This window comes from Meles meles, chromosome 8 (assembly GCF_922984935.1).
Source record: "Meles meles chromosome 8, mMelMel3.1 paternal haplotype, whole genome shotgun sequence".
NCBI classification, from domain to species: domain Eukaryota; kingdom Metazoa; phylum Chordata; class Mammalia; order Carnivora; family Mustelidae; genus Meles; species Meles meles.
This window is the reverse complement of record NC_060073.1, coordinates 56,867,334-56,889,687: the sequence shown is the minus strand read 5'-3', so window position 1 is coordinate 56,889,687 and position 22,354 is coordinate 56,867,334. Positions and strand designations below refer to the sequence as shown.

General features: G+C 41.3%; 1 protein-coding gene across 1 annotated transcript; it reads left to right on the top strand.

Moving 5' to 3' along the window:
• Window positions 1-3,296: 3,296 nt before the first annotated feature.
• Window positions 3,297-22,281, top strand: TRIM34 (tripartite motif containing 34). Its single transcript, XM_046017449.1, has 8 exons — window positions 3,297-3,499; window positions 9,094-9,574; window positions 10,408-10,503; window positions 11,150-11,380; window positions 17,671-17,693; window positions 18,911-19,011; window positions 19,321-19,347; window positions 19,627-22,281. The coding sequence occupies exons 2-8, from the start codon at window positions 9,155-9,157 to the stop codon at window positions 20,190-20,192; spliced, it is 1,464 nt and encodes a 487-aa protein (XP_045873405.1). The 5' UTR covers window positions 3,297-3,499; window positions 9,094-9,154; the 3' UTR covers window positions 20,193-22,281.
• The last annotated feature ends 73 nt before the right edge of the window (window positions 22,282-22,354 follow it).

Genomic DNA, 22,354 nt, shown 5'->3' with positions numbered 1-22,354 from the left:
ACCTAACCTAACAAAACTAATGACTTGTTATCTGAGTGATGTAAATTACCAATATTGAATTAAGGATAAGCAAGCCCAAATGGGCAATTATTGACTCCTTAAAAGTGGTCAAAGCATATGTCTAAATAGAATAGATACAGAAATTTTTTATGGGAAAGTTGTTAAAATTTCAAAGCATTGTTTTGTCTTTCTGCTAGGGGCTTGCCCTTGGGCCCCAAGAGTGAGCCAGGTGACGAAGTAGAGCAGAAAGAACAATGGTACCTTGGAAAGCAATTCCAGAGGTGGTGCTTTTTATGTAACCTGCTCTCCAGGAGCCCAGGAGACTAGGACTTCCTTGCTGAGTACAACATAGAAAATTAATCCATCAATTTATTCTCCTCATGTGCTCTTCATGGAGGCACAATGTGCTGGGATCATCTTGCACCCAGAAAAGGTGGGGACTCCTGACAGGGACACCCCTGTTCAAAATGACTTCCCATCAAGTGTGGTGTCAAAGGTTATTTCAATTTCAAAGCAGTCCTTCCTTTCCCAGGCCCCAAAGGCATAATTCACCATTCCAGGCCAGTGGTTCTCAACCTGACACTCAAATAAGAATCACTTGGAGATACTATATCAAAATAAAAGGCTTCTGCACAGTGAAAGAAACAATAAACAAAACTAAAAGACAGTCTAGGGAATGGGAGAAGATACTTGCAAATGACATATCTGACAAAGGGTTACTATCCAAAATCTGTAAAGAACTTATAAAACTCAACACCCCCAAAAAACAGATATCTAACTAAAGAATGGGCAGGAGGCATGAACGGACTTTTCTCCAAAGAAGACCTACAAATGGCCAAAAGACACATGAAAAGGTGTCCATCATCACTTACTGTCAAGGAAATGCAAATCACAACTACAATGAGATATCACCTCACACCTGTCAGACTGCCAAAAATCAACAAGAAACAACAGATGTTGCTGAGATGTGGAGAAAAAGGAACACTTGTGCATTGTTGTTGGGAATGCAAACTGCTGCAGCCACTCTGGGAAACGGAATTGAGTTTCCGCAAAAAGTTAAAAATATAACTACCTTATGATCAAGGAATCACATTATTGGGTATTTACCCAAAGAATACAAAAATGCTAATTCAAAGGGATATATGCACTCCCTTATTTACAGAGACATTATTTACAATAGCCAAATTATGAAAGCAGCTCAAGTACCCATCAAATGATGAATGGATAAAGAAGAGGTAATATATATCTACAATGGAATATTATTCAGCCATAAAAATAATAAAATCTTGCCATTTGCAATGATGTGGGTGGAGCTAGAGACTATAATGCTAAGCAAAATAAGTGAGAGAGACAAATGCCATCTGATTTCACTCATGTGGAATTTAAGAAGGAAAACAAATGAGCAAAGAAAAAAGCAAAGAGATGAAACTGCCCCTCAGAACAATGTATTACTTAAAATATAACCCCTGGAAGATGTTACTAGTTACCAAGCACATTTAGATACAGCTTTAAGAAAAACACATACTGGCAACAGGTCTTTGTGGGAGAGGCTGATATATACATACGACCTTGAAGCTGAGCCACAGGGAAGCCGCCTGCTTCCCTTTTCCGTTATCTCCCCTTTCTCCTCCCAAAAGCGCCTGTTGTTAGATGAATCCCTTGAATGTTCTTGTTTAACTATAAACTTACCCTCTTTCTTGTTTGTCCGCAAGACCCGTGACTAATGTTTGACCTTCATCGACTCTCGTGCGGCAGTCTTTTCTACTGTTGTCCCCTGCTTCTTTTCTCTTGCTGCTGACTTGTTTGTGCCTCATTCTTCTCCCATTCACCGTTTGCCGACAGGAAGCGGCAAAGAGAGAGAGAAACCAAGAAACGGACTCTTAACTATGGAGGGCAAACTGATGGTTACCAGAGGGGAGATGGGTGGGGTACAGGTAAAACAGGTGCTGGGGATTAAGGAGTGCACTTGTGGGGCACCTGGGTGGCTCAGTTGGTTGAGCAACTGCCTTCAGCTCAGGATATGATCCCGGAGTTTCAGGATGGAGTCCTGGCATCAGGCTCCCTGCTCAGCAGGGGTCTGCTTCTTCCTCTGCCCCTCCCCCTGCTCGTGTGCTCTTTCTCTCCATTTTCTCCCTTTCTCTCAAAATCCTAAAGGGGTGCACTTGGGATTGAGCACTGGGTGATGTATGGAAGTGTTGAATCACTGTATTGTACACCTGAGACTAACAGTATACTGTATGTTAACTAACCGGAATTAAAATAAAAAACTTAAAAAGCCAAAGTTTTATATCTGTGTGACTACTGCACAAATAGGAATTAGAAAATGATACTCCAAAAAGTTGTCTTGGTCCTTTGTAGCCAGCTCTTCCAACACCTCCTTCCCTGGTCTGCCCAACTCCTGGCTATTTCCTAGGGTGTGGTGATGTACTCTTTGGAGGCAAATGGAAGGGGGGACCTGAGGGGATATTTAAAATTGGTAGGCTGAACTGATGGCCTGTGCACAACCATAAAATGGGAGGAGACTCTTGGTGCCTAGCTGGCGCAGGAAGCAGAGAGGATTAAAACAGCCTCTCAACCTCAGCACCCAGTGCTGATCAGGGAGCAGGAGGCTGGCTGAGGACAAAACAAAAGCTGGCACCTTGCACCCCCTCTCCATCCACTCCCCTCGGTAATATGTGTAGCATTCCTCAGGCACCCCTGACCACCATAAAGGAGAAACAAATAGTTAACCTGCAGAGATCACTATCCTGCAAGACGGTAATCTCCCAACTATCTAGATGTTAATGGCTTGCCAAAAGACCTCAGGGATACTCCCGGCACTTTGTAGGCCCTCTTTAGCATATGAAAACTCCGTTGAAGCCTCCCTTTCCCTCACCTTCCCACAACCGCAGGGTACATAACCTGCCATTCCTCACAACCCGGGGCAGCAGCTCTTTCTGCCCGTGGGTCCTGTCCCCATGCTTTAATGAACCACCATTTTGCACCAAAGATGTCTCAAGAATTCTTTCTTGGTCATCGGCTCCAGATCTCAGCCCACGGAACTTCACCTAGGTTCTAGAACTTCATCAGCACCATGGACATGTTGCACCAGATCATCCTTTGCTGTGGGAGGTATCCTGCAGAGTGGTTAGCTGTACCCCTGGCCTCTAGCCACTAGATGGCAGTAGCATAACCTAGGTAGGACAACCAAATCTATCCTCATGCTTTGCCAAATGCCCTTGGGATGAGCCCGCCCTCCCCCAGTTGTAAACTACTGAGCTGAAGCATTTCTTTTCCAGTGGCCCTGTAAGGTCAGCTGCTCATTGGGTCCAGAAGCTCCTTCCCCTTTCATTTTCCTTTCAACGCTGAAGATTTCAGTTTCATTTCCCCCGCAGTGGCTCAGGAGGAGTGGCTTCAGGCCGACCCAGTGGCCTGTTCGGTGAGGAAATGCTGACCGCACCTGCCCTGGCTTTTCTTCACCACTAAATCAGGAGCCAAGACTAATCTGCAGGGCTTCAAGGTACGTGGGGAGGTTAGTGGGGGGCAGGCCGTGCAAGACGCCAGAAGGAAGGTACCATGTGAAGGTATGTGAGTTTAGTGTGTGGCCCAGTCTCAGTCTGAAGGGAAGAAGAGTCAGTATGTGGACTTTCTGTTCTGAGTGCAGAGTCCTCATTCTGGAGATGGATGGCCTGGGGATGTTGTTTCTTTCCTGGAGGGGCCCGCCCTTCTCCAGGCTGCATCCGCCCTCATCCCCTCCTGTTCTATAGTTTGAATTGTCTACATCACGGGGGAGAACTAGAATCCCTCTCCTCTGTCGCGCTCTCTTCCCCTTTCTCAAAGATGAACAGAAAGTATCTTCTGTTCTGCCCAGCTCTTCCTGCTTGAAGAAAAGCCAGTAGAAGAGGTCCCTGTGTTCTAAATGTTTGAAAACCCAGGCTCGTAGAATGGAGCACCAGACAAATGGAGTTTGGGAGGCAAGCATGGCAGGGTTCATGTTGAAGCTGATTCTCTCATTCCCTGCCCCCTGCCTGGAACCAACTGAAGGGTTATCTGCGGCCTTCCCGAGAGGTCTCCTCAGCTGCCGGCCTGTAGGGTGATGTGCCTGCCACCTGCTTCTGTGGCCCCCTTTCACCCTGTGTCCTTCCGAGTGTCAGTCTCAGGGGTCTCCCTGCACATCCCTGCATAGGTCCCTGGCTTCTTGCTTGCAGGAGGCTTGGCATTCCTCCTCTACAAAGACACTATTGCAAGGTTACCTCAGTTCCTTAATATTTTTCTTCATGCAGAGGTAATGAACAGGAGCTGATTATTCCTTGGAAGGAGCCCAGAGATCCAGTGGCCTTGGATGAGAAATTTGCGTCATGACTGACAGTGATGACATTCCCATCTTGAGCTCTCTTGGGAGCAATGTTCACATTGATGGGTTGGTTACATACCTTCTGACACATGTACCTCCAGTACCCCTACTTTCCAGAAGTCTCTGTTGCTGTCTTCCTGGGGTCTATGCTTTACTCCTGGATAGGGTCCATTTCTGTGCAGATACTGATGTCCCCCAGGGTCCAACAGAAGGCCCAACACGTGGCATGAAATTTATTTATTTATTTAAACAATTGATTTATAGTAACTAAAGCTGCTGGTGTATAAAAAAATGCAACGAATATGCTTTCAACATTGAGTAAATGTTAAATACATATAGGAGCTCACAGTTGTGTTGGGGAGAGATTGTAAACAGACAAATAATTGATATGTATACAAGAAGGGGACTAATATTATGGGGTAACAGTTTTTAAGTGTCAAATGTAATGACTTGGTAAAGGCCTTGCAACTTAAGTCATTTTCCTGAAGGCATCCTCGTGAGGAGATACTTGAGTAGAATCTTAAGAATGTGAAGGATTTAAAGGCTTTAGCATGGGTTTCCTCCAAAGATTGAAAGGAGGCCCCACATTGGCTGGGGCAGAGTAGGCCAGGAGGAGGAGGAGCTGGCCTCGGGTTAGAGGCAGGAGGAGAAGGTGTGTCATGTGGCCCAGACTAGTGATGAGGACCGGCTCATGCTGGATGACCTGGATTTGAGCACAAGGGTGACAGGACTGGTGTCTGCTCTAAGGAGCACTCTAGTCAGCGATGTGAGAACGGCGATGGCCGCACACTGAGGAAGGGCAATGGTAGTTTCAGGGAGAACCATTTCCCAGAATTCACACAGGAGATGCAGGTGACTCCTGCCAGGGGGATGGCAGTGGAAATGGTTGGGATTGATTTGAAGAAACAACTCAGCATCTTCTGATGAACCAATGAGACCAGGAGCAATTTAATAAAAGTGATCCCATGTTATAAAGTGAGTTTTTTTTAAAAGACTTTAAAAATCACTACTTTCTAAAAACATATTCACCAGAGAGCTAGATGTCTTGGAGAGAGGGTCATGAACGGAGGTCTTGGGGGTGGAGAGGTGCAAATTTAGTCCTGGATTCTAAGGAGTTACTGAAGCAGGAATTCTATTCAGTATAGAGTTATGGGAAGGGGGAATTGCAGTATTTCTGCGTTCCCCAGGTCTCTCCATGTCAAAAACGGGTCCAACTTTCCCCACAGGCAGTTCCTGGCCCAGGAAACCATGAGAAGTGTCTAGGACCCTATCTGAAACTTCAGTGAACATCCTTCCCTCCATCCTGGAGACACTTTTATTTTACTGTGTGACCTGGGGAGAGGCAAAGAGTTGCATTATCAGAGTCCAGATGTTAGGAGAAGACTCCAGCATAGGATACGGTTATCTGACACTTGTGGCAGCCAGTTGACCTGGGACTCCAATCAGGCAGATACTACTTGTATTCTCTTCTTCTTTTCCTGATCACTGCTGGGCTCTTGGGTCACTCTTGGGCATTGGTGGGGGCACTGCCCCTGTGTGGGGGCTCTGGCTCCTTTGTATCTTCCTCCTCCTGTGGCAATGTGATGACAGTTGCTTTAACATCAACTTCTTGTAGCCCCACTGTGAACATACGGGGTTTATAACCTCATAGTAGAATACATGGTCCACTGCCCCGTAGACGTTACATGTTTCTCAGCATTGGTTGGATACTGAACAGAATGAAAGATAACAGAGAACCCCACGCCTATGGTTGGCTTATAGCTTCATTTGTAAGCAGGTATTTCAATATTATCATGTTGTATAAACCCCTGCTCTTGCCAGTCAATAAAGCCTAATCTGACTATAGTCACTGCGGCCAGGAGCTGACAGCATATGGCCTTTGGACAATTTTCAGTACCTGTACCGTTGGCTAGATCCCATTGATCAGCCCACTTTCAGCTTTATTTTTCAGCAGGTTCACTTCATGGATGATGGGAGAAGTGAGCATATTTCTAGACCTACATTCATCTCCATACAGCATTCATCATGCCCCTCTTTTCTCTTTTTAGAGCAAAGGGAAGATTATAGTTTATTACAAACCTTAGTTCTTTCTTTCATTATCAGACCTTTTCAGCTATGTTATCTTCCTAAGGTTTTATAACAAATTACAAATTAGAACCACAGGAGTTTATTCTCCCACAGTTCGGGAGACCAGAAGTCCAAAGTCAAGGTGTTGGCAGAGTGAGTTTCTTCTGTAGGTATACGGAGAGAGAATCTGTTCCACGTTTCTCTCCTGGCTTCTCGCAATCCTTGGCATTTCTTGCCTCCTTGCTGCATAGCTGCAGTCTCTGCTGCCATTGCTACGTAGCCTTTTTCCCTGTATATGGTGTGTCCTCTCCTCTTCTTTAAGGACTTTTCTCATTGGACGTAGAGCCTACCTATTCCAGCATTGCCTCATCTTAACTTGATTATGTCTGCAAAGACCTTATTTCCAAACAAGGTCACATTCACACAGGTGATGTCGATGTGGGGAATAGAGTTCAATCATTTAAAAGTCTTGAGGAGGATCATGATTTAATTGAAAACATTTAATGTTTTTAAACATTTAAAACAAGTATCATGACTAATATCTACTGAAAGCTTCCTTTTTATTTACTTTTTAATTTTTTTTCTGCTTCACAGTTCCTTGTCTATAAGTCTGAGAATCAGCAGCGTCTCCATGCTGTCACTGTGATACGCCTTCTGACCACCAGCAATAGTTTTAGGTTTGGTTTGCCACTCCCACTCCTGTGACTTAGCAGGGCAGAAACCAGTCAGGTTCACACAGCTCAGCTGGAGCATACAGGACAGGAGACTCAGCATGGCAGCATGGCTGCCTCATAAGAGCTCTCAGTGAAGGTCCATATGGTGTAGGAAATACTTCATCCCCTTCATCAGGTCATTTGTGAGAGAACGAGACCATGTGGTATGTATGAAACTAGCATAGCTTAGCGTGAGTCTTGGGCGAACAGACTGATCACCTTATAAAAGAGCCATGAGCATAGCTTCCAGGACCCTGTAGGTAAATATTTCATTACATGAGCCACAGTGCCCTTGTGGAAGCGGAGGTCTGTGCTTATAAACATAATAAAAATAAGACAAAGTGGTAGGAGAAGGTAATGTCAGTGTCCTTTTTATGGGAAGAAAGGACTTAAGCCTGATGATGACCCTCTGTTTCCATATGTCCAACCTAACTCCCAGGCCTGTCCCTTTTATCTTACCATCTCTGTCTGCCTCATCTACTCTCCATTCCCTGCAACAGCCTGTCCTACAAACTTCCGTCACTGATCCCTGCTCTTTGGAGAGAGACACTGTCTTCTACATTGTTTAGGAAGTGTCACATTTTTTGATCTCTGCTGGCACATTAATGCCAAAAGTCTAGCAGCTCTCTGCACACCAGCCATATGGGCATTTAAAAACCTGTGGAAGATGTTACGCCTTCCATCAACAGGGCATTCATGTATGTGACGACTTCTCTAAAATGTATTTTTCCTCTTCTTCATTCCATATCCTTTCCCACTACTTTTAGTTCAATCCTTACTTACTCAAGGAGGATATCTTTGATATTCTCCTGTTTGGCACATCATTAGTTCCCTTTAAACAGGGACCTCTGGGTGATAGTGTTTATCACACCTACCAGACCTCTGAAAAAGAATGCTGAGGACATTGTTTTCACCCTAATTCAACTTACTGAATGAAATAATCCTTATAAACTACTTCATTCAATTTACACATTTCACTAAAGTACTCTGTTTCTCAAGGACTTTTGTATAAAGAATAAATAGGTCAAAGTGATTTATAAATTGTAACTGGTTCTACAATTCTTAGTGGTAAAATTCATTCCCTATTGTGGCCTTGACTGTTTCTGTGAGTGTCTCTGGGAGTAAATATGAGGTAATGGAAGGGTCCTGTATGGGACAGGTAGCATGTGGAGGTAAGCTTTTCTTCTGTGGAAACTCTCAGTGGTACCAACATTACCTACTGGAGAACAGATAATTAATGGAACAAAAAGATGGAATGCTGTTAAAAAAGAGGTCTAATCACCTATGGAGAAATGAGGAGGTTCTTTTTTTTTTTTTTTTTTTTAAGATTTTATTTATTATTTGGCAGACAGTGAGAGAGGGAACACAAGCAAGGGGAGTGGGAGAGGGAGATGCAGGCTTCCCGTTGAGCAAGGAGCCAGACGCAGGGCATCTGCAGAAGGCATCCGCTTAACAACTGAGCCACCCAGCTGCCCCAAGGAGGTTCTTTGTATGTTCATCAAAGGTTGTGTTCCTGTGCCTTCCAACATTAAGGATACAGCAATGAATAAAAACAATGGGCCTGATCTATGTGTGGATTGTATTTTAGGCATAGGGTATTTAAGAAAAAGATAACATAAAGTGATAAAAAAGGATGGCAAATGTGTAGTGAATGATGTATTGGTAATTGTACTATAGATAAAATAATCATTAGGTCCTTCTGACAAAATGATACTTAAGGAGACTGTTGGATGAAGTATAAGAGGAAGTCACGCACAGATCAAAGGGTGGATCATTCCAGGCTTAAAGAAGAGCAGATGCGAAGCCTGGGACATTAACAGTTTACCCAGGCCACTGAATTTCTTTTTTTCCCCCCCACCCATCTTCTTTTTTTTGTCCTTCAGCATTTCGGTATTGGCCAGTCCTTAGTATCTGCACAGTTAGAATCTTTTTTATTTCTGTCGTTCTTACCTCATCCTCTTTCATCTGCCCACCATCCAGGAACGTTTAGGCAAGAAGAGCTACAGGACTAAGGACTGGAAGAAGCCAAAGGAGACTTAATATGGCTTTAAAAATCCTGAACATACAAGATGAGGTGTCCTGTTCCATCTGCCTGGAGCTTTTGACAGAGTCCCTGACTCTCGACTGTGGACACAGCTTCTGTCAAGCCTGCATCACTGTGAATACCACGGAGGCAGAGATCAGCCCAGGAGAGGAAAGCAGCTGTCCCGTGTGTGGTGTCAGATACTCACTTAGAAACTTATGTCCAAATCAGCCTTGGGTCAACATGATGGAGAGAATCAGAGAGTTCAGGTTGAACCCAGAGGAGAAGCTGAAGAGAAACCTCTGTGTGCGCCATGAAGAGAAACTCCTGCTCTTCTGTAAGGAGGATAGGAAGGTCATTTGCTGGGTTTGTGAGCGGTCTCAGGAGCACCGTGGTCACCACACGTTCCTTGTGGAGGAGGAAGTCAAGGAATGTCAGGTAGGGCCCAGGATGGAGGGAGGAAGAGAGGAGGATGGTACTTGGTGGGAAATCTCACCTTTCCACACCTTGGCACCACGGTACTGAATCCTGTAATCTCCTTCCATATTTGTCTCTTACACTATGCTCAGCTTCCAATGTGTGAAGGACATTTCTGCGTATTCTTTTCACTTACATAAAGGATGAGCCTTGGGGTGCCTGTATGGCTAAGTCAGTTAAGCCTCCAACTCTTGGTTTCAGCTTGACTTGTGATCTCAGGGTCATGAGATCCGGCCCCACATGGGGCTCCCTGCTCAGTGGGTAGTCTTCTTCCCCTTTCTCTCTTCCTCTGTCCCTTCCCTCACCCCCATTCTCTCTCTCTAAAATAAACAAATAAATCTTAAAAAAAAAAAAAAAAAAGGATGAGCCTGGAGTCTTGAGCCTACTCTTGGTCAAGAGTGAGAGATTTTCCTTTTTTTTTTTTCCCCTTTTGTTATGGGGGTAGAGAGCTTGGCTCTCATTTTTCCCCTCAGCAGGATGGTTGCTCTTCAACATTGTGGATTGGATTTGGAAAGAGTGTCACTAAGAGTATAGGATTTTTCTCATGACATCAGAGTCAGTCCTCTTTGAAAAAAGAGAACTAGGCTACTCTTGGTGAGGGATGGTGACACCCGGGAACAAAGGATGTATCATCCTTAGCTTTTCTTCTGTATCATAGATTCTAATCACAATTTCTGTAAACTGTCTCTTCAGGGATCAGCCTGATTTCTTCCCCATTTATTCTTTGCTGAGAAAGCTCATAGAGTGATGATGAGTCCTGATATGAGTTATTTGATGTGACTTCTTTTTCATAGGAGAAGCTCCAGGCAGCTCTGGAGAGGCTGAGGAAAGAGCAGCAAAAAGCTGAGAAGTTGGAAGCTGACATCAGAGAAGAGAGGACTTCCTGGAAGGTAGGAAGAGACTCTTCTCAGGGGTTTTTGACACAGGAATCTTGGCAGGATCTTCAGTCCAAATCACAAGGAAGCCCCTTCCTCTTTGCTGCCTTACACAGAATGCATCCAGAAGCCATTTGATTAGTTTTCCTCTTTGTCCTGTCTCTGTTACATAGAGGACTAGAGAGTGGACATGTTATAAGCACACACAAGTATTTGGAACTGGGAATAAAGATAGACTCTCCGTGAGGAAGGATGGAAAAATCTGTCCTCCATTCCTCTTTTCCATTGAGTCTCTGAACCTCCAGTGAAAGACAGTGGGCAAAGGACCAAGATTTTCCCCAAAGTTCAAACTTGGAAGTGTGGTAATGCAGGGAGGCGTGAGTGTCCAGTACAGCCATCTGCAACCTAAACCTCACTTAAAGTTTTACATTTGATCCCAGGATTGGCCTAGATAAGATAGTCTGAGGCCTGTTTTGATGGGTGCTAAAGGGAAAATAGTAGGAAAAATGTCCAGCTTTCCCCCAAATTGCCCCCATGCCTCCATTTCCCTCTTGATTGGAACTCAGAGAAAAAATACTTCTTTTCCTGGCTCCCAGCCCCTTATACAGCAGGTTTTAAGGCAGATAGACTCTTTCCCTCTTTTGTTTATCCAACCTTGCAGTACCAGATACAGACTGAGAGACAAAGGATATGGGCTGAATTCAATCAGCTTAGAAGCATTCTGGACAGTGAAGAGCAGAGAGAACTGCAAAAATTAGAAGAAGAGGAGAAGAGTATATTGGATAGCTTGGCTGAGGCTGAGGCTGAGCTGGCTCAGCAAAACCAGTTGGTGAAAGATCTCATCTCAGATCTAGAGCATCGCTGTAAATGGTCATCAGTGGACCTGCTGCAGGTAAGAGGAGTGCCCCAATCTGGAGTTTTGAAACACAATCTATGCTATCTTCTTTTCTGTGTCCTTGGGCTCTAATCTTCATGTTTTCACTGAGAGGTTCCTTTGGCTTTGTGGGGTCGCTCTTTGCCATACATTCACGATATCATGGACCATTGAATGTAAGCATTCCAGGGGAGTGTCCTACTTTATTATTTAATGAAGTAAGGGAATACATTTGACCTGGGAGAGAAGATTCATGATATTGAGTGATATTTTCTGGACCCCTGTTATCTGTGGTCCCGCGTTGTCAAGTTCTTTTCATTCATCTTAGCCACCAGCAAATACATGCATTTTCAGGTATAAGAAATGTATCCTTTTTTTAAAAAAAGAAATTTAAAATCTGTATTTATTACTACAAACTTCTCTTGTTTGTTTTTTTTTTAAACATGAAAAGATAGAACATTGAGTCTTTTCTTAGGAGGATGGGCAAATATATAGATAGGAGGTATTATACTTGAGAGGTGAGAGTCTGTGTGCAAGTGTGTATGTGAGTGAGTGTGCCAGAAAGTCCACTGGTGTCAGGAAAGCATGCTAGTGCAAATCTATAGACACTTGAGGGAACAATTTAAATCCATACAGTTTTTATTTTTTTAAGCCTTAAGATTGTGACTGTGATCCTGAGCCATGGTAGAGAATTCCAGACTTTTCACATTTTTTTGTTTGATTCTCTATCTTCTCCCTTTTCTTTTCTAGATTTCCAAACGCTTTTTTTTTTAATTCTTCATGTCAAGCAGAAAGCAGAAGGATAATTGATTTCACATGTTGGCTTGTTTCCCTTGTCTCTGATGTTTGTGTCTTAGTTTTTTCCTTTTTTTTAAGTTCCCTTTTTTTCCTTTATTTTAAGTTCCCTTAACTCTTCTCCTCTTTTTTGATTTCAGATTACTTTGGGATAGAGGTCACAAAATCTTTTTTTTTTTTTTTTTTTTTTTTTGGGTATCGAAATCACCTGGAGTACTATAAAAACCTTAGGTCCTCAGACCCATTGTAGTTACATGGCTTTTGCATTTTTTTTAAAATCATCTCTAAGTGGTTATAACACCAAACATATTTTAATAAAAACTACAGTAGGTCTTTTCAACAAATTGGGCTACAAAAACAATATCTATATGCCAAATGCTCCTATTTGACACTGCATACAAAAATTAACTCAAAGGTAGATCAAAAATCTAAATGTAAGTAAAAAGACAGAAATTCTTAGGAGAGAGCATAGGTATCAATCTTTGTGACTTAGCATTAGGCAATAGCTTTTCAGATAGGGCACCAAAAAACAGAAGCACCATAAAGCAACCAAAAATAAAATAAATTGGAGCTCATCAAAGTTAAAAACTGTTGTGCTTCAAAGGAAACCATGTAAAAGTGAAAATAGGAATAGGAAACAATATTTTCAAATCATATATCTGATAAGGTTTAGTATTCATGATATATAGAAAACCTCTCACAACTGAACAATAAAAAGACAACCTGGGGCTCCTGGTGGTTCAAGTCATTTGAGCATCTGACTCGATTTCAGCTCAGGTCATGATCTCAGTGTCCTGGGATCCAAGCTCCTCATTTGACTCTGTGCTCACAGCAGAGTTGACTTGTCCCTCTCCCTGCTCCTTCCCCATCACCTCCTCCTGGCTTGCACATGCCTCTGCTCTCTTTCTCAAATAAGCGTAACTTAAAAAAATAAGTAAATAAATAAAAAGTCAGCCTAATTTAAAAATGGATAGAGGACTTGAGGGGTGCCTGGATGGCTCAGACTGTTAAGCATTCACTTTTGATTTTGGCTTAGGTCATGATCTCATGGGTCAAAAGATTAAGCCCTGAGTCAGCCTCCACACTCAGGGTGGATTCTACTTGGGATTCCCTCTCCCTGCCCCTCTCCCCCACTCACTTGCTCTCTCTGTCTCAAATAAATACATCTTTTTAAAAAAGGACTTGAATAGCTATCTCGCCAGAGAAGATCTATAAATAGTAAATAAGCACCTGAAAAGATGATTGATACCATTAGCCATCAGGGAAATGTAAAATCAAAGCCACAGTGATAATACTGTCAGAAAAATGGACAATACCAAGAGTTGACAAAGATGTCAGGAATTAGAACTTTCGTGTATTGCTAGTGAAGTTTGTAAAACGGTGAAGCTGTTTTGGCAGTTCCTCAAAAAGTTGAAGATAGAGTTACCATATGGCCCAGCAATTCCATTCCTAGAAAGGAAAACATGTCCACACTGAAACTTGTAAACAAAAGTTCATGGCAGCGTTGTTCATAATAGCCCAAAAGTGGAAATAAACCAGTTGTCCATTAACTGAAGAATGAATCAAGATAATGTGTTCTATCCAAACAGTAATATTTTTTGGCTCTAAAAAGAAATTGGCAGTAATATATGCTACCACATGGAAATAAAATGAAAGAGGGCAGACACAAAAAGCCCTTACTGTACAATTCCATTTATATGAAGTCTGTAATTGATAAATCCATAGACACAGACATTAGTAAGTTGCCAGGGACTGGAGAGGAGGCAATAGGAAATGATTGCTACTGAGAGTAAGGTTTCTTTTCTTTCTGCAATAATGAAAATATTTTGGAATTAAATAGTGGTGATGATAAATGTACATTGTAAACATACTAAAACCTACTAAATTGTGCACTTTATAGTGCTAGGTCTTTTTTTTTTTTGATATTTTATTATATCTGAGTAAAAACAAAAACTTCGCAGGCTTATTCCTTGTCCCTTGTTTGTAGAACATCCATGAGTTCTCCACAACTCTTTCAACTGCCAAGTTCATGAAGACTCTTGTGTATATGTCACTTTTCCAAGCATCTGTTCCACTTAAGCCAGCTTAAGTTGGTAACTGGTTACTTGTAATAAAAACAGTGCTCAGTAGATAAATGGTGTAAATTTTGTGGGATTAGCTCCCCCCCCCCCCCCCCCCCCCCCCATTTAGGTAACAGCTTCAAAGAACGACAAATGGGCTAACCACGGGATTTAACTCTTCTACTAGATTACGGCGTTTGGGTGTTCCCTTTCCAACTTGTTAAGATATACTATTGTGGGGCGCCTGGGTGGCTCAGTGGGTTAAAGCCTCTGCTTTCGGCTCAAGTCATGGTCCCAGGGTCCTGGGATTGAGCCCTGCATCGTGCTGGCATAGGGCTCTCTGCTCAGCAGGGAGCTTGCTTCCCTCCCACCACCCCTCCTCCCCCGCCCCCGCCCCCGCCCCCCGCCCGCCTCTCTACCCGCTAGTGATCTCTTTCTCTGTCAAATAAATAAAATCTTAAAAAAAAAAAAAAATACATGCGATTGATTGTAGTGATGTCCCTTAACCTTCTCCCGAAAGAGCTCTTAAACAGCTTTTCTTTTATCTGGATCTTCATTGTAGTGATTGGGGTGGGTCATTTCATCTTACGCATTTTGTTTACTAGAGGGGCGACTGTTTGCATAAAGGCTGCACTCAACACTAACTGGAAAGAAAGAGCCAACAGAAATGCCAGACTTGAAAATGGATAAAAACTTAGATGAGATTTTAGGTTATTTTACCTTAGGAAGGAGGCACTTCTGTTCTTCCTGTTTTTATAACAGTATTATTACATTGGGCCATTTTTGTTTTTCAGATTTTGTAGCATGACACGTGAGTGAATGACAATAGTTAAATGTTGGAGTGAAGATGGCACAGATTATTTTTATCTGCTCCATGTCCATTCAGTCTTTTCCTGGTAACAACACCTGGGATTTCTTTCTGACAAAACAGAACATGTCTCTCTTTATCCATGTACTTGTTTGGGGCTGAGATAATCAGCATCATGGAGGATGGATAGGTTAATCTTACATAAATTAGTTTACCTAATTCCTGTATTTCCACAAACTACACAGTTGGGCATTAGAAGTTGGGCATATGTGGGGCACCTGAGTGGCTCAGTGGGTTAAAGCCTCTGCCTTCCGCTCAGGTCATGATCCCAGGGCCTTGGGATCGAGCCCCACGTCAGGCTCTTTGTTCAGTGGGGAGCCTGCTTCCTCCTCCCTCTCTCTCTGCCTGCCTCTCTGCCTACTTGTAATCTCTGTCAAAAAAAAAAAAAAAAAGTTGGGCATATGACCCAGTTTTGGTCAGTGGCTTGAGGCATCAGAATTGTATTGTCACTACATTGAAGAAAATTGTCCTTTTGCATGTGAATTATATCAGTGAAAATAATTTAAACCAGGAGATTTTCAAGTTGCTATCAAAGCCTGACAACAGACAACTAACGGCAACAGACAGAGAAGAGAGAATTATGAGACATAGAAAAGCCAGATATATGACAGCATTTGAGCTTCCAGATCCATCCGTGACTGAAATAATATTTCTCTGGCCACATGGTTTTTTCTAGAAGGGGTGGCAAGTTGGGGGGGTAGTTTAAGGCAATGTTAGTTGGCTTCTTTGTCATGTACAACCAAACTCTACTAATACATAGAAGCAAAACCATTCCTTTGTTTTGGTTGTAAATCCAGCTGGTTGCATTTAAGAGTAAGACCAAATAATATTGGTGTATATTGTTAAAAACAAATAAATCCACAGTGGTAATGATGTGGAAATTCAGACTAACCAAAAGAAGGATGTGGAAAGGACTGGCTTGGTAGGGTGTTCTAGTATTTGGGACAGGGACTAAGTGAATATTGGTAACATACTCGACAAGTGGACACAATATACTTGGTGAGTAGTAGGTTATATTTTAGATATTTTGAGCTTTTGGTACCTGTTTCTTTTCCATTGTGTATTGTATTAGCATGTATACATGATCTGAGACAACAGACCATGATTAGATTATATAAAGTTTGGGATCAACAGCAACTGCATGTGAGCTGAAATTTCAGAAGTGGAAGAGGTTACCTAAAGGCAGTGTATGCAGCAGAGCTTTGCTATGTATAAACTATGTATTCTGCAAATAAAGATAGTTTTACTTCCTTCCAATATAAATGCCTTTAATTTTCTTGCCTAATTGCCTTGACTAGAACCTCTTTAAATAGAACCACTTTAAATAGAAGTAGTAAGAGTAGACATTCTTGTCTTGTACCTAATCTCGGGGGAAAAATTCAGTTTTTCATCATAAGGATGATGTTAGCCACGAGTTTTTCCTAGATGCTTCTTATCAGCCTGAGGAAGTTCTCCTCTGTTCCCCTCTATTTTTCTTGTTATTCCTTTTTTTTTTTAATGATGAAGGGATGTTGAATTTTGTCAGTTTTTTCCTTGTGTCTATTAAAATCGTCATGTGGTTTTTACCTTTATTCCGTTAATACAATGAATTACATTAATTGCTTTTCTTATGTTAAACCAACCTTACAGTTCTGGGATAAGTCCCACTTGACTATGGTATATATGTATATATATACCATATATATATATATATATATATTCTTGCATATTGTGCTGGATTCAGTTTTTTAGTATTTTGTTGAAGAAGTTTACATCTTTATTTGCTGGTAGTTCACTTTTCTTGTGATGTCTTTGTCTTATTTTAGCATCAAAGTAGTACTGGCCTCATAGAATGTGTTGGGTACTATAACCTCCTTTTCTGGGTTTTTTTTTTTTTTTTTTTTTGGAGTATTTGTAAAATATTTCTCTTATTTCCTCCTCAAACCTTTAGCAGAATTCAGTAGTGAAGCCATCCGGGCCTGACTTCTTTCCAGGGAGTTCTTGATTTCCAGTCTAATCACGACATGTTTTTAGGACTATTTAGAATTTCTATTACTTTTTGAATCAGTATTGGTAGTTTCCGTGTTTCTAGGAATTTGTCCATTTCATGTGGATTATCTAATTTGTTGGCATACAATTGTTCATAGGGTTTATATTCCTATTAATTTTTGTAAAAGTAGGCAGTAATGTCTTCACTTTCTTTCCTGATTAAAGATTTTTTTTCAAATTTATTTTTGAGAGAGAGAAAGAGAGTTCACGAGCAGGGAGAGGGACAAAAGGAGAAGACGACTCCCTGTTGAGCAATGAGCCTGAGGTGGCACTCTATCCCAGGACCCTGCGATCATGACCTGAGGCTCGTGTCTGAGCCTAAGGCAGATGTTTAACCAACTAAAGCACCCAAGTGCCCTCATTCCTGATTTTAATAATTTGTATTCTCTGTTTTTTTCATGGTACGTCTACATAAAAACTTGTCAGTTTTGTTGATATTTTCAAATAGTTCGCTTTTGATTTTTCTGATTTTCTCTAGTATTTTTTGTTCTTTCTTTCATTAATCCTGCTCTAATCTTTATATACTTTTTGACTCATGTTTTCTCTCTTCTTCCCAGGACATGAGTGGAATCATGAAATGGTAAGTTTGGGTGACCAAGAGTGGTGCTTTTGTGTTATGAAGAAAGGTTTGTAGCCATAAGAGTGTTCTGATGGTCAGTCACTCCAAATCAGAGAAATATGGATGTAGTAATCTTTTAAATTGCTGGTCCTGGGCAATGATTTTAGTGTTCCCTATCTGTGGAGAATAGATCAGAATCCATGGTAGTAAATTCAGTGGTTGGCATTCATGGAATTAGGGACAGTAAGGGTAATAAGGATCAGGAATTTCAACTATCAGACTCTTGTGACTTCACTTTGCCCTTGTGCTCATTCCTGTATTCTATAGGTGCGTATCCTATCAATTGGAAGGCTTCATCAGGTCCCAAAATAGGTTATAGGGTCAGCTCCTTTATATTTACTTCGCTTACATGGAAATATAAAAGACCAGGTCATTCTACAGGGTTCTGTTTAGATTTCTAAACTCAAAACCTGAGCCTCAAGGTTAGTGACATTGACCTTGGTGCCATAACTAATCTCTTTCTAGTCACATGTTAGAAACCTATATGGGAAACTGTAGTTCTTGTGGCTTAAGTTGCTAACCCACCTGACAATTAAATTCCTTACAAATGCATGGAATTCTAACCATTTGTACTTCCGTGGCCATAACTTCTCCTTTGCCAAGTGTTTTTAACTTTTTTTAAGAGCACCTGAAATCTCGAATGCTATTTGCAGGTCTCACCAGTGGGGTTCAAGTTTTGGACTAGAGCACAAGCTCACAGGATCTCAAAAAGAGACTTCCAGATCTCACATTATAGCTAGGATCTGCAGCCTCAGTACTAATCTATCTGCCTGGGAAGACACATATATGGCCGACATCAAAGACCCACTGCAATTGACTTGCCCATATATTACATATCTTTTTTAGGGGTAGCAAAAGTATTTTCTACATGTTATTTTATCAGATTTTCTATTATGTCCATGAGGTATCAAGGAAAAGGTTAATTATTCCATTTTTTGAAGAAGAAACTGTTTCGTTGAGGTGAAGACCTTCCCAAGATTACACAGATAGTAAATGAGAAGATAGCCATGAGCACATTTCTTCTGGCTTCAGCATCAGAACTCTCCCTTCTCCCCAGCTTAGGCTTCTCAGGGAGGAAGGTTCAAGTGCATCAGTGGCATGGAAGGAGAGAGAAAGGCAGTAGTATTGGAAGGATACAAGTTAAGAGATGCAGGGTCAACATTTTTTGTCATGCCTAGGAGTGAGATCTGGACACTGAAGAAGCCAAAAACTGTTTCCAAAAGACTGACGAGTGTATTCCATGCTCCAGATCTGAGCACAGTGCTGCACATGTGTAGAGGTGAGGAGAGCCAGGACAGGAGGGTGGAAGTGAGATTCCTGTGGTGTCAACAACTAAACTGGGGAGCTGGTATAGTTTCAAAGAGAGGACAGAAAGGAGGAGTGTATTCAGAGAAGGAGGGATATTGCTGAGAGAGACATGGTTATATCTAAGGGGGAATAGCAAGGTGCCTAGTTCATCATCTCATTCACCAGTTCATAGCCTCACAGGGCTCCCCTCTGCTGGCCCTACTCCAGAGAAGAGATAGGTATTGATTGGTACTTAATCATTTGCTTCTAATCAACATCATTGAATCTCTTACCATTTCAGAGCTAACACATGTCCAGTGCTACTGGGGTAAGAATCCCTGTGTTTCTAATGTCTTTTCAGAAATTTGTGATTCATTGTGATCTCATGATCTTAGGTCCATGTGTATGTATATGTGTGTGTGTGTGTGTGTGTGTGTGTGTGTGTGTGTGTGTGTGTGTATGAAATACATTCCCCAGTGTTTCACCCCCTCCCCAATCCATCAATACAAGCTCTACCTAGCCACTTCCCATGTTCCCTCTTCACAATGTCACCAGATAAACCTGCTCCATATTTAATCACCTGATCTTAATTTTTTTTTTCTTGCAGTGGACATCACACTGAATCCAATCAACTTAAATTTAAACCTTGTCCTTTCAGAAGATCAGAGACAAGTGATGTCTGTGCCAATTTGGCCTGTGGACTGTACTAATTTTGGTATCTTGGGGTCCCAATATTTCTCCTCAGGGAAACACTATTGGGAAATAGATGTGTCCAAGAAGTGTGCCTGGATTCTGGGGGTATACTGTAGAACACGTTTCCATAATAAAAAGTCTGGTGTTAGACAAGGCACAAACCATCAAAGTGCTTACTCCAGATACAGACCTCAATGTGGCTACTGGGTTATTGGGTTACAGAATGAATTTGGGTATAGGGCCTTTGAGGAGTCTTCTTCATCTCAACCCATGGTCTTGACTATTTCCATGGCTGTTCCTCCCCATCGTATTGGAGTTTTCCTAGACTATGATGCAGGCATCGTCTCATTTTTCAATGTCACAAACCATGGGTCACTCATCTACAAATTTTCTAAATGTTGCTTCTCTAAGACTGCTTATCCATACTTCAATCCTTGGAACTGTCCAGGCCCCATCATCCTGTGCCCACCACATTCCTGAACCTTTTTAGCACCTCACCCACTTCTGTGTAGAGCCTCTTTTCCTGGGGCTCACCTACACCTAGCTTACCTGCACCCTTCTGAACAACTCTTCCTTTCTCTTTATTATTACAGAATGGCTTTGTGCAATGCTTTTCTGCATGTATTGAAATGAACATGCAACTTTTCTCCATCTAATTCAACTACCTTTATAGTTTTGTTATCATCATAGTTTAGTAGTTAGTCTGTGGTTTAAGCCTATGTTGTTAGTACCTTGATTTTTTTTCCCCACAGATGACTGAGGTTCTGTTCATTATTTTAATACAGGATAATTTCCCTTAATCTAACCTTTAAGTTCACTTAGTTTTTCTTTGTGATCCTGAATTTCTCTTAAGCCAGTCCTAGATTATTTTTTTGAGTGATTATAGCTTTTAGTTTTAGCATTTCAATTAACAAACTATTTTTGTTTTTTGACATTTCCTATTTGCTTATTATTATAAACATATTTTCTTTCATAGTATTTACCCTAGATACGATAGCTGCTCTCAGGTCCTTGTCTTCTTCTTGTAAATCCTTGTCATAAATATGACATCTGCATTATTTTGGAGTTGATCTCCATTGATTGCCTTTGTTCTTGAGTATGGGCCATGTTAGTTTCTTTGTATGTTAAATAATTTTAACATATATCTAAAATTCCCCCAGGAATTGTGAGTTGTGAATGAGATGTAAAGACTTTGGATTCTGTTTATTTTTCTGAAGAATATTTTTTTTCAAGCCTTTAGTTGAAATCAGATTCAAAATTCTCTCATGCATTTTGCAGAAGCTGAAATCTCTGGTCAGTTCCTTTAGCTCAATTGAGGCTGCTTGGTATCTGTCTCAAACGTGTAGTTCAAAGAGTTGGTCAGTGTGTATGTACAACTTGAGATTTCCTCCTCTGAATCTCTCTTTTACAGACATTTTCCTACCATTTTTCAGCTGTTGTGATAGCCCCAAATCATTCTTCTTGCTTGTCAAGCTAATAAGTCTGTATGCTGCTGAGTTTTAACTGTCCCACTCATTACCAATTGAGTTTTGCTTTCAGATAAAAAGCTATAAAACCAGAAAACTCGTCCAGTAGTATTTCCTTCTGACAGTTGTCTATTACACCCTAGATTCCAAGTGTTTTGTCAGTCTCTAGTGCCTTCATGTTTTTGTTTGTTTTGCTTCATTTTTACAATTGTTCATGGTTTATAGTGTTGATCTGTAGGTTATGGGTGCTATTTTGTTCAAATAAATACCTCCATTTATGGAAACAAAACCTCAGTTTTGCTTGCTTTGGATATTTTAAGCTGTAAGTTCAGTTGCTGAATTCTAGTGTGTGTGTGTTTTTTTTTTCTTTTTTGTTAAACAAACTGACAGATTTTATTCAGTGATTATACCATTTTGGATTACCACAAATTCAGGAAGGGAACAATGATGGTATACAGTTGGGTGGTCAGTACAGAGATATTAAGAATAGATGTATTTTTCAGTATATTTGTTTGAAGTTGAAGGGGATTGGAGAGCTCAGAGTCCCAACTGTCTGATGAGGACAGCATAGTGGTATTGATTATAGTGATCAGAAGGAAAGCACTTCTTTAGCCAGAGACCTCTTCTCTTGTCTGGTACTTAACAACACAAAAATAACAACATAAAACTCACTGATATAGAGATCAGATTGGTGGTTGCTAAAGGCCAGGATTTGGGGGTTGGCAAAATGGGTGAAGAGGATCAAGAAGTAAAGTCTTCCAGTTATAAGTCATGGGGATATAATGTATGGCATGGTGACTATAGTAAATAGTATTGTGTTGCAAATTTGAAAGTTGCTACAAAAGTAAATCTTGAATGTTCTCATCACAGGAAAAAAATTTTTCTCATGACATCCTGTAGTGATACAGATAACTCGATTTACTGTGGTGCACATTTCACCATGTATACAAATGTTGAATCGGTATGTTGTATACCTAATGTATGTTAATTATACTTCAATTAAAAAAGTATCAAAGGGGAATTATATGTATGTCATTGATACCAGAAGAATAACTGAATTTTTTAAAAGGATTTTATTTATTTGACAGAGAAAGAGTGAGCACAGGCAGAGAGGGTGGGAGAGGGAGAAGCAGGCTCCCTGGGGAGCAGAGAGCCCAATGCAGGACTCAGTCCCAG